Source organism: Polistes fuscatus, unplaced genomic scaffold (assembly GCF_010416935.1).
Source record: "Polistes fuscatus isolate 324 unplaced genomic scaffold, CU_Pfus_HIC Scaffold1, whole genome shotgun sequence".
NCBI classification, from domain to species: domain Eukaryota; kingdom Metazoa; phylum Arthropoda; class Insecta; order Hymenoptera; family Vespidae; genus Polistes; species Polistes fuscatus.
Window position 1 is genome coordinate 8,651,823 of NW_025112997.1, and position 18,074 is coordinate 8,669,896.

At 32.1% G+C, this 18,074-nt stretch overlaps 2 protein-coding genes across 4 annotated transcripts in view; both read left to right on the forward strand.

Moving 5' to 3' along the window:
• Positions 1-4,992: 4,992 nt before the first annotated feature.
• Positions 4,993-8,956, forward strand: LOC122513821 (U-scoloptoxin(01)-Cw1a-like). The gene is made up of 5 exons (XM_043630325.1): positions 4,993-5,240; positions 5,507-5,578; positions 8,239-8,361; positions 8,491-8,592; positions 8,671-8,956. The coding sequence occupies exons 2-5, from the start codon at positions 5,507-5,509 to the stop codon at positions 8,746-8,748; spliced, it is 375 nt and encodes a 124-aa protein (XP_043486260.1). The 5' UTR covers positions 4,993-5,240; the 3' UTR covers positions 8,749-8,956.
• Positions 8,957-12,910: 3,954 nt separating this feature from the next.
• LOC122513450 (zinc finger CCCH domain-containing protein 13) overlaps positions 12,911-18,074 on the forward strand; it is a 28,166-nt gene continuing 23,002 nt past the window's right edge. Inside the window, exons 1-2 of one of the 3 annotated variants that reach the window (XM_043629929.1) lie at positions 12,911-13,037; positions 13,185-13,309. The gene's annotated coding sequence lies outside the window, so the exon portion shown is untranslated. Of the gene's footprint in view, positions 13,310-18,074 lie in introns of all 3 variants that reach the window. The other 2 variants (XM_043629850.1, XM_043629985.1) reach the window with 2 other exon arrangements.

Sequence of the window (18,074 nt, forward strand, 5' to 3'; positions counted from 1 at the left end):
TATATAAATTTTCTATCAAATAAATCTAAATCTCTTATGAATATAATTACGAATAATAATATTCTTATAATTTTTATCTCTGCATTAGCTTTACAGCGTTAGATTTATCACTACTAAACGGGAAGAAATGAAATAATAATTCTCATTGCTTCCACGCTTTATATACTTATTGCATTGTCGTCATCGTATAAAGAAAGAAAGTTCTTCAGGACATGTCATTTCTTCATAGTCGCTTTTACGCATAGGAAAACCAAAATATAATTATTATCAAAGGAAGATACTTTTTATGTAAGCCTTATTAATACCAAGCCATTATTACAAGACAGAGCAACATTTCCTGAGATTCGTTTTAATTGTTGCCGCTAGTGTTATCGTTTGCATAATTCAACGTGTCTTTTTTATTACACGCGATATACAATTAATCACAGAAATATTCCAACAATTTTTTATATGGAATAATTTATTAGACACCTAACAAAGAACTGTGAAATCTTCAAGTTTATAAAGAAATTCATGAGCCTAATGAAATATATATTTAGAATTTAATAAAAGTATCATTAAAATAGTTTACTTCTAATGCGAATTATATTTATTTAAAAAATTATATAGGTAATAGAGAGCTTTAAGAACAATCTCCAAAAAATTAATATACGTATCGTCTATGTTCAGCCAAAAGTTATTAACTACATTTTCATCTTTTTAATAAGAAAATTACTTTTTCGAATTTATTAACCATTACTCCAGAAAAAGCATCAATAGTAGTATGTGAAAGTATTAACAAAAATTATACTTTACCCAAATCTGATTTTTCCCATTAGAAATTTGTCTGACGAACAATAATTCAGATTTGCATAAATGTTAGTTAACGAGTTTAAGCTGAACACAGATAATATTAAAATCTACAAAAAAAGTTCATATATTTTTTTTTATAAAACATTTGGTATTTTTTATAATTACAAAAAAAGTATAAAAAATGTAAGTATAATTCTTTACATATTTCATAAAATAAACAAATTTCTTTACATCAAAAATTCATTACTTCGAAATATTCCAAATGTTTTAAATTAGTCCTAAGAAATAGTCCAAGGAAAGTTATTCAAATATTTCATGTCAGTTTCTCACTGTAGATGCACAAAATGATATTGTCACACAACTTATATTTCTTATGTAAGATTAAACGACGCAACGCAACGCGTGTACGTTGACGATGCTCGCCCCTAAAACGAAACAAAAGCCGAACAATCGAGTTATTACGAGCATATCGTAGTGAAGTAAATTGCCTTCGTGAATTAGATCGCGAGGCAGCATAAACGTTGACTCTTCTTGTCACAGTCTCGACACATTGTAATTTAATATTATATCACTCTAGAACGTATAACTTTTCTCTTCGTGCCGTATCTCTTTCATCATCACGATACGTATCTTGAAAATTTGCGAAAATAACGAAAATTCGTATTTTTTCGAAGGGCTCGAAAGACGATAGGCCCTTTGAACAATATTTTCCTACGTGAATATATTTTAAGAAGTAGATACGATTGATAATTTTTAATAGCTTTGAAATTTGAATGAATTCTAAATATCCCATAACATGTTCCTAATTAATCTTGTTATTCTTGGATTATCTTTATTTACTTTGAACTAAAGAGATTTATTTTTAAACCACTCAACACACAACGACGTGACGTACTCGTCCACATTGAGCCGTTGGAAAGTTCCATCGCCATTTTCAATTACAGCAGAATCTTGATTAAGCAGCTTGATCGAGGAACAAACGATGCGAATAAATCGAAGTTCGACGGATAATCAAGATTAGGGTGGAATTTTTCAAAACACGTTTTCTACGTACAAAATAAGATCTTTAATGATTCTTTTTTATAGTAAAATAAATAAGTATACTTATACATATATTGTATTTTCGGAACTTTTTTCGTTTTTGATTATAACAGTCGTAGATATTATGCATAAATAAATTTAATTAGAATGTTTAAAAGATAAATAAAAATGACTTTCTTGGCTGATTTTTCCAAAAATCGTGAATTAAATAATTATTCATTCATTAATCTTTAAAATATCTTCATCTGTACAACTACAAAATACGTGAGAATAAGTCTTGTTTCTCTGTTCGCAAGGCAGGATAATAGAAAAGATGATGCTCGGAAGTTGGCTGATTATGAAATTGCAGAGCTTATAACTGACGAAGATAATGTGCGAGAAGTGCCACGTAACGTGTCTCTCGTGAAACAGATAATTTAATCGGAAGAGCTTGCTAGACTGAAATTTCTTCAAATTAATCTATATCTATTATCTTATTCATATGATTTTTATAAGTGCTCAAAATTCTTCACGAAATTTCTATTAACGACACTCATTATCTTTCATTTTATTTAACAACGAAGCCAACATTATAAACGAAATATTGCGTAAAAAAAAGAAATGAAAAATTTGCATTAGACACCGTGGTATATACTTTCTAACGAAATAGACGAACTCGACTGTAATAATTATCTTTTGAAAGACGGAAACACGGTTTTACCCTCCGACATTTTCATCTTGCCCACCACCTCAGTTATAAATTTAACCTCGGTATTCGCTTAAATCAGACAAATAATAAAGCGGACCTTCTCACGGCTTGAAGAACTTTGCATTTTGCAATTGCCTCGATAAATCTAATTAGACGGCACCAAGATAATTTCATTAAATCTTTTAACTATTCGTTTATCCTTCCTGTCGCTCCTATCGCTGTAATTCAAAACGTATAGCTACAAAAATAGATTGCAAAATTTACCGACAATTTTAATACTATGAGATATCTAGAAATGAAAAGTATACATACTACCTAGGTACGATCACGTAGCATTGACGTTTACTGTCTACATTCCATACCAATTTGCACGTCAAACTGGTAAGACTCGAAAGGTACAATTAAACATCTTTAAATTGATACGAATCGTACTTCGAAAATCCTGACTTCTTTGTTACGCAAATAAACACATCGAACTCAATGCTAATAATTCTTAGCAATGACTGTTCTTCGATCTTGCCTTTTTCATCATTTTCTTTAAAACAAACAACAAAGAAAACAAGAATAATATGTGAAAAGTTGGTCGTTGTGTAAAAATATATGTTTTATGCAAATAACGTATGACGTTTCTAACTCGATGTTAAACAGGATATTGAGTAACTGCCGAATCTATTAATATTATTATTAGATACATCTCGAAATGATTTCTCACGTTTGTTATACTTCGGCTTAACTGGAGTAATCGTCTTGTTATGAGTTAAATATAACATAGATATCTCTTCGTGAGAGCGCTTTAACGGTCATCCTCTCAAAAGTTCTCTCTTCTAAGTATTTCATAATAGGAAATTAGAAATCATTATTTTCTCAAAAAATATAATATACTAACACAAATATGTATAAAATAAAAGACCAAGGCTGCTCGCGTATATTTCAATATCAGATTTTATTTTACATTTATTATATTCATGATTTATATTCCAAAATAAGAAAACAAGTAAAAGAAGCTTCTGTTATGAAGAAAAAAAAAAGAAATGGGCCATCGGTCACGCGAGGACGCAGATCATTTCGAGAGCTTGAAGGACGACGAAAAATAAAAGAAAGGAGAGAGAGAGAGAAAGAGTGAGGGAAGGATACGATCGAGGCTTTTGTTTCTCGCTTGGCTAAGTTTTAATACTGATAAATATACTTACTACACATACGGTTGTATTATAGGTTGGCTCTTTTCCTCCTGCGACCTTGGATCTTGAGAAGGATCCGTTTCAGAGGGATGAGTATTCCCCCCCCTCCTTATATCTCCTAGTATTTTCCATTTCGTCGATTAATCCGAAAGAAAAAAAAACTAACTACACGTTCGTATCTGATGGAAGGAAATGACTGTTTTCGTATTCTTCGTAAGAGAGGAAAAATAAAAGAGAAGAACATAGTCGTTGATTAAGCAGCATTGAATTAACAGTCGATCCTTTTAAATGATGAGAAACTCGGCTTCTCTTAAAACTCGCGCCATTTTCACGCCTCCGAGATCGCATTTTATGATTACGTAACTAAGTAAGTACTTACTACGAACGCATTTAATATTCACAAGAATAAAAAAATGAAGAAGAAGAAAGAAAAGGTGGAGCGATACGGGGTAGTAGATCAAACACATTATGAATGTTTCCTGAGAATCCGATAGTCCAAGCGCGAAAACGTTCGCCCGCGATAAATCTTCGCTTTCCGTTTTCTTCCGTATCCTTTTATTTATTCGTTCCATCTCTAATACGAAAGAAACGAACGAGTTAGACGATCTTCTCTTTATACGCACAATTCTTTGTAATATTTATGACAGTGGCGTAAGCAAGATCTGTTGAAAGTAGTAAAGAAAATACCTAAAATATACGATAAAGATAGAGAAAATGATATCGTAAGGTGGATGATGTTAGCCAAATCGTAATCTCGTAATATTAAACGGTTTCACTGACATTAGACCATTTCACCTATACCGACTTTTATTTTTTGTAAAATACATTCTTACTCCATTATGCGGTCGCTTCTACATCAAGAAGTAAATCGGCAGAAGCAATTAAGAAAAATGAGAGAATGATTAATCAAAACGAACAAAAATAATGAAAGAACAGAGGCCCGAGTGGCTGAATGTAATTTCCGTATCGAGAAAACTTGAGGATTCTGAGTGGTCAGGAAGAGGAGTAGGTGGAAGGATATAAGGAGGATGGGGTAGGGGAAGGGAGGCTGGGAGGTTGTAGGAGACTCGCGTTTTCACGGGTGTAAGAACACGAGGGAATTACGTAATAAAAGAATCTGTTGCTCCGCAGGAGGGATTCCTCTATATTCCTCTCTCCAACCTCCCTCCTGGGATCTTCTCTTCCTTCGTTCGTCCGACTTGTGGGAGCCCCAAGAAAGAGGGGCTCTCAAGAACCCCCCCTTTTTCTCTCTTCTCGATCTCTAAAGCCATATATATACCACCACTTCGTGGTTCTGTTCTTTGAGGAAGACACTTTGAAGTTATAGCGTCGTCTTCAAATTCGTTATTGGTGAAACGAAAAAGAAAAAGGGAGAGAGAGAGAGAGAGAAAGAGAGAAAGAGAGAGAAAGAAAGACAGAGAGAGATAGAAGTCCAGTGTGGCGCGAACCAGCCAATCGAAAAACAAATCGCGCCAAGATAAATGCCAGCCACGTGGAAGGATACTAAGGACTCCAAGGAGAGATAGGATTTTTCCGAAACGGTTCGTCGGCCATTTGTTCTTTATACTTTGACGTTTATAACCCTTTGACGTTGATCTACGCTTTATTCGTCTTACATCGTTTCAACATGAATCGCATATTCATTTTAACTCGAACCACTAGTCTTATGTACCAAAAACAATTTGGTTTGGTTTCAAGTTTCATTGTGCGTGTGTTCCTTTCTTTTTTATAGTTATATATTATTCCTTCTTTAACCTTTTTGTTTTTATTTAACTCACAATCAGTTAAATTATTTGATTAATTATAGATGATTTCGAGATATCAAGTTCTTGCTGCGATCACGCTGCTTACGACTATCTTGTTTTATCGGACGATGGCGGTAAGTAAATTCTTAAAAGAAAAGAAAAATAAGCAAAGAAAATGATTATATGAAATAATAAGCAGTAAACCACAAACAGACATTGATGCGTCTCACGCGTCGCAACGAATTCTCGCGGAACGGTGGAATCTGAAAGAAAAAAAAAGAAAAAGAAACGATCGCTTGTTACGTAATTTGTCAGGCCGCGTTTGTCATAGAAAGGGAGCGGAATCTCATTTGCGAAAGCAACCTATTATATTTAAAGCGCAAAATTATTATTTTCATCGCGTCTTCTCACGACTCGCTATGCAACAATGACAGTGAGCGAGTAAGCGGTATCTCGCACGCATCTTCCTTTCGGTTGGCAACATTAAGTAATTCAATAATTAATTCTTCTTACGTGAAGAGGTGCTTTCTAGAGAACCGTCTTGTTAGGTGTATTCAGAATCTCGAGGTAACTACGAATAAAATTCATTAAAAAAATGTCTACTCGTGGCTCCATAACGTTTCGTTCTAATATTTTTCCCGCTTTTTTAAAAAAAGAAAACAACACAGAGCATACGACTGATATGTATAACATATTTGCATATATATTAGGTTTTAGGGCGCAAGTAATTTCCGTTTTCAGGATAAAATTGATATGCTAAAATAGAAATTATATATGATTCGACCTTAGAATATAATACGAACAACGAAAAGTCTTTTAAAATTCATCAGCCGTGCAAATACATATTAACAAAAAAACAACAAAACATAGAACAGAAAAAAAGAGAAAATTTCATTTGAAAATTGAACGACGTTATACTACCGAATGAGTTGTTGCAAAATTGGACGGAAAGTTGAGATAAATAGGGACTCCCATTGTAAACACGAACAACTAAATCCATGAAGTGTGAAGGCTAAAACGTCGCGTGGATCTCGATGCGTGAACGCAGAAAATTTCACCGGATGCGAGGACCACATTGAGAGGAGGCACGAATTTGAGAAGATCGCGAACGAGATTACAAAGAGAATCACCGTTCTGACATACAGTGAGTCATAGGAGTATTTGTACCACTATTGTCAATTTAAAACAATCAATATTTTCTTGTAATACAATATTTCTGAATATTTATACACAGAAACATATTTTAAGATTATTCCAATTTTGAAATTAATATTAATTTTATTACTAAAGAGCAATTGATTATAAGAAAAGTAAAACTGTATATAGCTGAGCTTAATCATTTCAAAAGCGTTATAAAATGCAAAGAAAGACCAACTAAGTACCACTTACAAAAATAGTCATTATATTTCTATAATATCTTACGTAAATACAAATGCCCTTGTGAGACAAATTTTTGATCGTTTAAGTAAAATTACATTTCTTTAACAATAAAATATTCTTTTGCAATCAAATTTATATCAATTGAAAGTTTAATAATCTTAAAATAGGTTTGTATGTTTAAGAATTTTGAAGTTTTGCATTACAAGTAAATATCAATAATTTAAAATTTACATTTGGAGCGTGTGTATGAAAATTTCTGTGACTCACTGATGTATAAACGAGCATACGACGTGATAAATTCGTAAGCAAAAATTCGAGTCACTTTTATTAGATTCGAGATACTCATTTGCTTGACGATTTCTTACAAGTTGCAATTTTAATCGTTTACACAATGATTAATTTTGGTGGTAAAGCGTAGAAAAAAGTAACGAATTTCGTAAAATGGTACTAAGAATCCAAGGTAAAAAAATCTGAAAAATATATAAATATAATAATACTGACGGCGAAATTTGGATTTCCGTTAAATACCTATATACAACCTTGACCAGTTCAGCTGTCACAGCGAAAAACTCGATGATATCTTCTCTTCTCTCGAGTTTGAATTGGAAAAGAAGAATAGAAGAAGCTGGAGCAATGGGGGTACTCATTCGCACGCGAGCACGAGCTCGTAACCGGTAAACAGTAAACAAGAACTCGAATACAAAGGCATGGAGATGTGCATCCGCTCGCAAAGAACAATGTAATCCGACTTCCGGTCAAGCCGTTGGCATGTGTATACATTGAACTAACTCCGATCCGCCGTAACGTGTCGCAATGGTCTCTTCTTCTCGAGTCGATTGCGAAAAATTAGTTAATTAGCTCACCCTCTCGCTTTAACATCTTCTTGCTCTCTCTCTTTCTCTCTCTTTCTTTTTCTCTTTCTCTCTTTCTCTCTATTTTTATCTTTATTTTCCCTACGTCTCCTTTTATCTTTTCGAGTATCGTCGAGATAATAGAGGAAATGCGATTTATAGCCGTGCATTATTCTCGTCTTGAATCTCTTCAGAGATCCACAGGTTCCTTCATCAATGACGATGATATGCAGCGAAAGTAAAGACGTTGGACGTTGCGTTTCGAAAGAATTATAATGGCGCAATCCTTATGAGGCTACCTGTTTTTTTTACCACACCTCTTCTCGTCATTATTACGAATTTAACTAATGAAATTATGTGAGAGAAATTTTAAAATATGTCTTCTTACAAATTAATGTATGTGTGCGCGTGTGCTTATTAAAAGATTAATAAAGTCCTTTCTTTTACGAACTTAAAGAAAATATTAAAATATTCTTATAGGAAGCTACTTATAAAATATAACGGAAGATGTGTTTGTGTGTGTGTGATGAAATTTGAGATGAATAATCGTATTAAATTTTTAGCAAGTCGATGGTTACACACCTGGTGTCGATTATCCCATCTACAATTCCGTACCATTTGGACTAACCTTTACCTGTGGAGGAAAGTTACCTGGGTATTATGCGGATCCAGAAGCAAGATGTCAGGTCAGTATACAAAATTATCATTTCTAAAATAAACCTCATCTCAAAAAGAAAAAAACTGGTATCGTTATTTATTATAATTACATTATTTATAAATATTACATTATTTTTCATTTGTTTTCTTTTTTGTAGGTATGGCATTGGTGTTTACCAAACGGTCGACAATTCAGCTTCCTTTGTCCTAACGGCACAGTATTTAGTCAAACGGCACGAGTCTGTGATTGGTGGTTCAAGGTAAATTTATAAATATACAAAATTCATTAATTAAATAGTAAAAAGAAAATATTTTCCTCTTATCTTTTGTCCTTGCAGGTCGACTGTAACGATTCGCCGAGACTTTATGGCATAAACGATGACCTCTACAGAGACGTCAATGGAAACAGGATTTAATATTGTCAAAAAACTTGACTCGTATATATATAGCAATAAGTGTATATTAATAAAAAATCTTTTTCTATAAACTCAATACAACAATACAACAATAATACAGTCGGCATAATTTTACACAAGTTATAGCTACCTAACTTACCGACGTGTGTTATAGAATTTTTCTTTCTTACCCATGTACTGTGCAACGATAATTTTAATCGAACAAAGATAAACTGACTAAACTTGAAAATATTTCTTTCCCAATGTGGATATTAAAACTATAATAACGTTAATATTTTTACAAACAATAATTTTCTTTACTGACTTTTTAGATAAAATAATATAAGTCTTATTTAATTAACATGCATATGTGTTTTCTTTTTGTGTTAAGATTCCAGTTTTTCAATTTTCTAATTTAAGTGTCAATTTAAAGTACTACACAGAGAATTCCTCATCTCACCATCAAAGGTGGAGTCGCCTACTAACAGAATCGAACCCTAGCGATTTCTTGGCACGATTGGATAATAGAAAGTGAACAGTCTCGTGGAACGAACAGCTGATTCTCTCAACTTCAAACTTTGATGCAGGTGTTGTTACACTTTTCCAATCGAATTTCATAGACTCGATTATTCGATTAACATTTTTATTATAAAGAACGGTACTTCTAACGTAAAGACAATACTTCCGTTTTCAATAAGTTCATTTTTAGTACTCCAAGAACGACAACGTCGTTAAAGAGACATACATTAATGTCAGAACAGGATGAGATGGAAATCGGAGTGATTGTTTTCTTTTTTGATGCATTTTCTTTATAAATTTTATAACAATCGGCCTAAGGCGATGCATAACAAGACATTAAAAACAAAAAAAAACAGTGAAGCTTCCTGAACTGATAACATCTCGCTTATAACATTTGAATAACTATTATACTATGTCCATCCGTATTTTCAATAACAGATACTACTTGGATAAATGATAATAAAAATAAAGAAAGACGACCATCGATACTCGTCAAGAGATTAAAGTTATCGAGATGCTTGCACGCACCTGTATCCGTTATGAGAGAATTGAATCGAGAGTCGTCTTTGAATATATAAGGTGTTCTAGGAAGTTTCCGTACATTAGTAGTCATGATATCGGTAAGGAACTAAGCGTTGGCTACAAAACAATTTTAAACCATTTGGAGATGGCTGGATCCAAAATACGAAAATAAACTTGTCTCAGTTTTAGCATTGAAATTACGAAGAAACCTTTTACTCAACCTAATACTTATATCCTAAAATTAAATTTTTACATCAACTGTTCGAATAATTCAATTATAGCCTAAACGTACATTTCAGCTCAGTGTGAGTTACAAATTATTTCTTTAGTTTAATCATAAGACTACACCTAGAAGGTTTAATAGAAACATGTTGTGGAATACCTTGTATAATATAACTGAGAATAGATAGGACTGTGGGCGTTCTTTATAGCTTGTCTATCGACGAAGTTACATCGTAAATGACATCATGAAAGATTCTCAATATAAATAATACTACAAAATATAAGTAAAATTACAGATATAGATAATAATATGAAACGAATAGTAAACAAACTTTCGAACTTCTCTGAACTTTATTTAAATTGACTCGAAGTTCTTATTAGTTAAGACTACCCTATTCTTCCAATCAATATTAACAATCTTAAAAGATAACGCGAAAAGATCAAACATTTCTTTAGCGTAGAAAGTCATTATTTGATATTTAAATCGTGGCAGATGAACGCAAAATTACGTCTTTTTTTTCTAAATCTTTTCAGCATAGGTAAAAGCACGCAATAGTGAAGGCCAAGTTACTAGAGAGAGCATCTAAGTCACCTTTTGCCTTGCTTTCGTCATTCCTTTTTTTCCATTCTAATAAGAAATCATAAGGTTTTGCGGGTAGATCGTATCGCGAAGGAGGAGAAAAACAATGCGTATCAAGAGAAAGAGAGGAAGAGAGAGAGAGAGAGAGAGAGAGAGAGAGAGAAAGAGAAAGAAAGAAAGAGGGAGAAGAGTGCTTCTTTCTTTATCTCTCTCTTTTGCTCTTTCTCTCTTTCTCTCTCTCTCTCTCTCTTTGATTTTCTTGTTGCACGTCACATTTGCAAATATCAGGGGCGTGTGTATTCAGAGCTGTTCGGAATTCTTGACGATCCCTTATGGAAAGATCAATAGACGTATAGGAACTCATGCAGAAACTTTGTAGTATTAAATAAATAAGAAAAACAAAAAATAGTTTTTTCGAACATAAGAGATAAATTTTATATGAAAACAAGTCTGAATATATCTCAAATGAAAAATCCATTCACCGAAAGACTCTCGTGGACATCCTCAAAGAAATGAAAAAGAATCGATTGTTTTTAAGGGAGCTTAGGAGCATTGAACTATAAAAATTTGACTTTCCAATACTTCGGAAGGTTTCTATCAAATAAAATCTTTGTTCGATGAGTAAAAATGTTAGAATAAATAATATGTATTATATATATATTCTAATACGCATTCTAATATTATTCTAATATATATTTGATACATTATATCAAATAGGAATACGTCAACAACGGCATAAATATTTCAACATGATGTAACCCGAGGAATTATTGCAATATATCTCTATTATTTATAGAAATTCTTGTTCTTGGTTTTTATCAATAAATTAAAATTTTTATTTTATATGTTACAAAAATATTCAAATTTTATATAAATTATATAATATTTATCTTATATTAAAAATGATAGTTGAAATAATATCTAATTTTAGCGTAGATAAATATTCGAAAAATAAAAAAAAGTTTATTATTATATATTAAAATGAACGATTTAGTATTTTTTTGAATTAACATTTTGTTTAATTACGTCATTATAATATTTAGGTATATTTGAAATAATCTTATTTAGATATTCCAATGAAATACGTGACTGCTCTTTGATTAATCGTAATTTTAATTTTTTTTTTGTCCAAATGGTTTTCTTATTTGACAATCTAATATAATGCAATTTCAAAAATAAAATTAATTATCACGTCTTGATTGTCGTTACAAATTCATAGATATAGATTATTTTTATATGATCTATGTTAATTTCTGCAATAACTCGCATCACTTAATGATAAAATTTACCAAACAATGACAAATTTTATCTATAATTTTATTCTATCTATAAAAGAAATAAAATTATAGTCCGGCTTAATTATTGGTAACATCTTGTATAACATAAAATACTATTCCTTATATATCACTAGTTCTCTGTATAATAAATACTGTTCTTAAAATAAAACGCATCAAATAATAGATTTTATTTTATTGCTATTATTACCAATTAAATAAAAACAAGAAAAAAATCGTCTAAATCAAGTACTTAGAATGTATCAATCAGTTTTCAAATTTTAACGATTCTCAACGGAACTATCAAGATGGCTATCGATCGTATGAAAATATCGGCGAAGTGGCCCCCCCGCACATGTCGTTTGCAAGGCGAGTTCTAGCACGTCCTTTTGTCGAGAGAGCACGCGTTCCACTTTCACTTTGTTTCGATAGATATTCGACGATACGATTATAACGTACATTATAAGAGTTTATTTGTATGTGAGTGGGGAAGTCTGCCCTGTGGTTTGCTCTATATCTCGTCCTTTCTTCTTATTCCGGCGGTTAAACTTGAGCTTCTTTAGTTTATCGAATTCTATCTTTACGATTAAAAAAAATGAAACGTATCCATAAGTCTTAAATCTCTTAATATTACTATTTATTTATAAAGTAATCATACATCAGTTATTTTTTGAAATAGTCTCCATTATTTTCAATGACTTGGATCCATCTTTAAGACAATTGCCGAATTCTTTTGATGACCAAAGAAACACGACGATGAATTTAATATCTAGGCACCGAATGAACGTTACATCTAATAGAATCTTTCATGATATATTCGTTTTTGATAAAAGCAGTGGGTGGATCTAATGATTCGTTCGTAAAGTAGCGACGCAGGTGTACTCGACTCGAGACGAGGAATCGAAGAAAGGAGTTTGCCTTTCCAATACAGTCAAGGAACTTCAGAAAGGTAATAAGATTCTACGCCATTGGACTAAGTAAGAGCAAAGAAGAGTGGAACGTCAATCGAGAAGGAGTAGGAGGACGCCTATGCAAGTCCGAGTTCCCCTCCTCGATCTTATCCTCGCTGGTAGAAAGCTCGACCAGACCGACGGTGGGCCAAGCGCAACAACGCTCCTGCTGCTGGCTTTTCCACTTCCAGACCGCAGTCTTCTGACTGGACCGGACGCGCGGTCTTGCTTCTATCTCGAAACGTACGAACTAAAGACATCTTTTACTTTTTTATTTGCTTATTACCGAGTGGACCGGCGCCGTCTTCCACCCTTATATCTTCATTCATCAACATATTATTTTGATTCTTTCGTTTGTATTACTTTTATCGTATAATACGTGTGTACCAGATATAGGGGAAAAAAGAAAGGAGAGAAAGAGTGATCTCTCTCTTTCCTGGTGTGCTTTCATGAGAGGACGACGGTGCTTTCATGAGGGATTAAACAGCGAAGAAACAGCGGAGCCGTGAGACCAGGTCGGTGTCTTCAGCGAATTTCACTTATCATTAGTCTACTCTACCTGGGATATTAAATAAAGAAAAAGAGAAAGAGAGAGAGAGTTAAACGATCTTTTGTGAAGGATAAAAATCAAACGAAAAGAGGTGACTCGCGGTTAGCAGTTGTTGATCAACCCGAATGTTCTTAGGAAGAGTTCGTAAAAAAGAGCACACGACTTAAACGAGTCTAATGAAATTCTATTTTGGATTACCCCATCCGACGGGAGACCGGTATAATCACAGTGTTTATCTCACAAACGCGCGAATCTCTTAAACGTTTTTCTTCGAGGATTGTAGCAATAATCGCTAACTTCTTCGCGTGAGTTTCCGAACGAAACCAAGTAACTCTTTGAAATCTTAGTAACTACGAATGAAATCCGAGAAAATAAAAAATCATAAGTGATCTATAAGAGAAACCATTTAAAATGAATCGAACCGACTATGGGGAAATCCGGGAAATCGAGGATTTGTTATTCATTTCGTTCATCTTCCGGAGGAAGCATGACCGTGATCGCGATAAATCAGTTTTCTCAACGTTAAACAACGAACCATAACGCGATGCGGATCTTCCTTTTACGTGTCGATCTCTCTTATATATTTTTTTTATTTTATTAAACAAAGGGTAGCAGAGAAGAAAGACAGCTGCTGCTCGTTTCTCTTCTTTCCCTTTCTTTCTCTCTGCCTCTCTTTTTCTATTTCATGGAAGACAATCTCCGTTGCCTATTCTTTGATTTTAAAAGGAGCCAATTTCGTCATTGATTCCAGCACACGCTCGACTTTCCACTCGATATGCTCCACCCTAGAACATCGTGAATTCGCTTTCTTCTTCTCGAATTCTTTTATATAGCTAGTTTCGTTTCAACGAAATCACTAGTCGAGAATCGTTAAGGATTAGAGAAGTTTGTAACACCCATTCTCTCTATTTTTTTTTCTTTCTTTAGCACGTAACTTGGCGTGTTCCAGCACGAAACATGCCTGCTGTTCATCGAACGTTACATGAATTATTTTTTTTGTTTTGTACAACCGCTTCGTGATGAACTTACATTAACGTCCTCGAACACGTCGGCAATCTAACATTAAGCATCGATGAAACGTGATTATTTAATAGTCAAAAATTTCTTTGAGAAATTATCCTAAAGTTCATTAGTACAATCACATACATTCTATTTAACGTGCTAGTTCTTACGCGTCTACGTTCACTTTCGATCGGCGGATTCCGTACGCACGTTCGAAAGTGAATTTAATTTGCGAGGAGCCCGTTAGAGGCGACACGCCTAGTCTCTACGTGTTTTTTTCTATGTATACTTTATATATTATATAGAGGAGATCAACACATATCTTGTATGAAATATAGCAAGAATATTCTAATCATACATTACTTATTACACAGATTAATTTTTTATTATTCATTCAATAAAAATAAAAAAAAAATGAATATTTAGCTTAATTTTAATTATATTATAATGAACATAATTAAAATAACACTTAAAGTAATACAAAAATAATTATTACGGTAAATAGAAACATTTGTATTTCATCAAATAAGTATTTTTTTCATTTATTTTGTATGTATTTTCTTAAAAGTTTCACTTGCAATATATAAAAAGAAAATACCGAGATATATTTTATCATATTTCTTATTATGTAAAATATTCAAATAGAAATTACAAAAATTCAAAACTGAAAAAGTTTCAGTTAACTAACCCCGAATTTACATATATACAAGCACATTTATAAAATGTAATATACACTTATCCATAAGGAGTAAAGCATTTAAATGGAAATCCGAAGAATATTTAGCTTATCTAAAGATAATCTCTTTCGCTTATACTTATTGTTTTCAAAAAATAAATAATTTTTTAATAAAAAATACCTACGCGCCAGGAATGTGTAAATGAACCAAGAAATATTCGTTTGTTCCCATTTATATTCTCTACCCCGTATATTGTGTAAGTATATATCAGGACAAGCCGAAGGCCGAACATACATTTTTTCGTTGGCTCTCTTTTCATAAACAATATCGCACGGCACGTTGTTACGACACAAAACGGGCTAACGTACTCGTCGGCTTTCTCCAAGATACGCCGACGGAAAAATAAACCAGCTACTTCGCCATAATCAAACGCACCGATAGTTTTATACTTGATCCTATTACATTCGTAACGAGGTTTATCGTTAATCGACCAAAATTTTTAATTGTTTCGTCACCTTCATTTTCTTTTTCTTCTAAATCTTCTCTTTCATTTACAATTAATTATGTTTGTCGACGAGGATGATTCTACAAGTAATAATAACATTTTTACAGAAAAATTCTTCATATGAAATTAAACAAATTGACTGTATACATATATATATATATATATATATATATATATAACATATGTTATATACATTATATGGACAAAGTCCAAAAATTGAATAAAATTTATTTTATAATCTATTTTTTATAATATTAATTAAATTATAAAATAAATTTTTAAAATTGTTTTATTTGTTCCATTGCCACACAGACACTTACATAGTATATGCTTTTTTTAATACTTTATTTAAAAATTTTCACACTCGATCATACGTCGATCTATTATAAATATTAAAATTAAATTTAAAGTTCCACTTCTTCAAGTCTAGCTATTCCTACTTTGAAATATCAAATTGCATCCCTCATCTTGTGAAAGAGAGAGAAAGAGAGAGAAAGAGGATTAAATTATACGTATGTATATACATGTTGCAATAAAGGATACTTCGTACATGAAGAATGATTGATCGATTATTGAAACATCGATAAATCTTTTTAATCGTAAATTCCTTGTAAGTTAAGTACAATGACTCGTTTCGTACTATATCTACACATCGCTTGGTCACATACTAGTAGAGAAATAAGATACCTATACGATAGATATGATGTTACGTAAACGGTCCTATATACTTCTAGTCGGTGTAAATATAAAACATTTTTTTTCAAATCATACAGACTTCTACCGATAAAATGTTCATTTTTGGTACGCATTTATATAATCATCCAGTCCATTCCTCCAATTCAACGCAGGAATTCTACAGAGTAGATATTAATTATGCATACGTATAATGTATTTACATGCATACATACACTCTTAAAACACCTACCTATAGGAGAGACAAATCGAGAATTACGTGGAACGAGCGAAGGGCTTGTAGAACGCTAGATAGAAAATTATGTTCAAGGTGGGTCACCGATGAAAGGAATTTACTTTCGAGATTGTACCGTCTACATTTTACAAACATACTCGATACATACATATAGAATACCTCTGAAAGAATATATATATATATATATATATCACTTATATACTATATATGTATATATATGTATATTTTTGTATATTACCGTAAGAACGTGAAATCTGTTTATTCATGAAATTACCAACTAAACTATGAAATAACTATACTGATTTGTTAAAATATGAAAGAACATAGAATTACATATTTTCTTTAGGCAATATAAGAACTTACGAGAGGCAAGTAGTTAAGATATGAAATTAAAATTTAATCCACAGATAATATCCTGTAGAACAGTACGAGACTAACAGAACATTGATTTTTAAAGTACAGGAAGAAATAAGAATAGATAATTGAGCATTGTTGTAAAAAGATTAGACAACTTTAAAGATGAATTAAATTTCCATACCATACTTTAATTACTCGCCTCTCGGGAATTCATATTTTACTAACATAAGTTATTTCATAAAATAACTAGTTTAAGTGTATAACAAAATTATTTTTGTATGCTTTTCTTAAAATGCCTAGTTATTTCGTGTAAGACATAGGGTTTCCATGATTTAACTGAATTATACAATTTAACGCTGACATCTATAGATATATGTATACATATCTACCTTCGTGGTTAGCGAGAAGTTAGTTTGCAACGATACCAGTCGAACGACGTTCCTGCTCGGTTCAAGGATCACTTGTATTCGCTCTCAAGGACACGTACTCTCAGGAACGAGACAACAACGACAAAGAGGACGACCCTACGAATAAGAAGTTTGTGGTTAACTTGAGGTCAAAGAACCGCGACGGGAACTCTCTCGAAAGAATCATCGTGAGACGCGTAATGATCCGGTACTAATCGTACGGTGCAGTTGGTAACGACGAACGATCGTTGTTGGCAGTGAAAAGTAAACTTGTCGTATGATATACATATGTATTAATATACTTATGTATTTTGCGACATAGGTGATTACCTTAACGAGCGTATCCGCCATTTCCCATATACATATGTGTAATGTACATAAGTTTTTCATTCTTTTTGTTCTTTCATATAGTCAGACGACGGAATCAAGATTGAAATTATTATCAGAGATTTATTCGTTCAATATATCGACTTATTAAAGGTTAATAAAATGTAACGGACATTCGAAATAGATTATAGAAGTAATTTAGTCAATCATTTACGAAATCGATTAACTTTAAAAATAAACAATATTAATGAAATTATATAAATTGTTATTTTATTAATAATTCAATGATAATAAAAATCATTGTCCTACAGAGATACTAGGCTTAATTATATAGAAAATTTATTTAAAATATACAAATTTAAGCATCAATCAAATAAAGTAAGATATTTAAATTTTAAAAAATTTTAAAATAAAAAATGTTTGAAAACAGAACATTAATTATTCGGAACAATTACAAACATACTTCATTTTAATAAATCTCCTGTGTATCATTTAGAAGACTATTATTTGAATATAGAAATAAAATA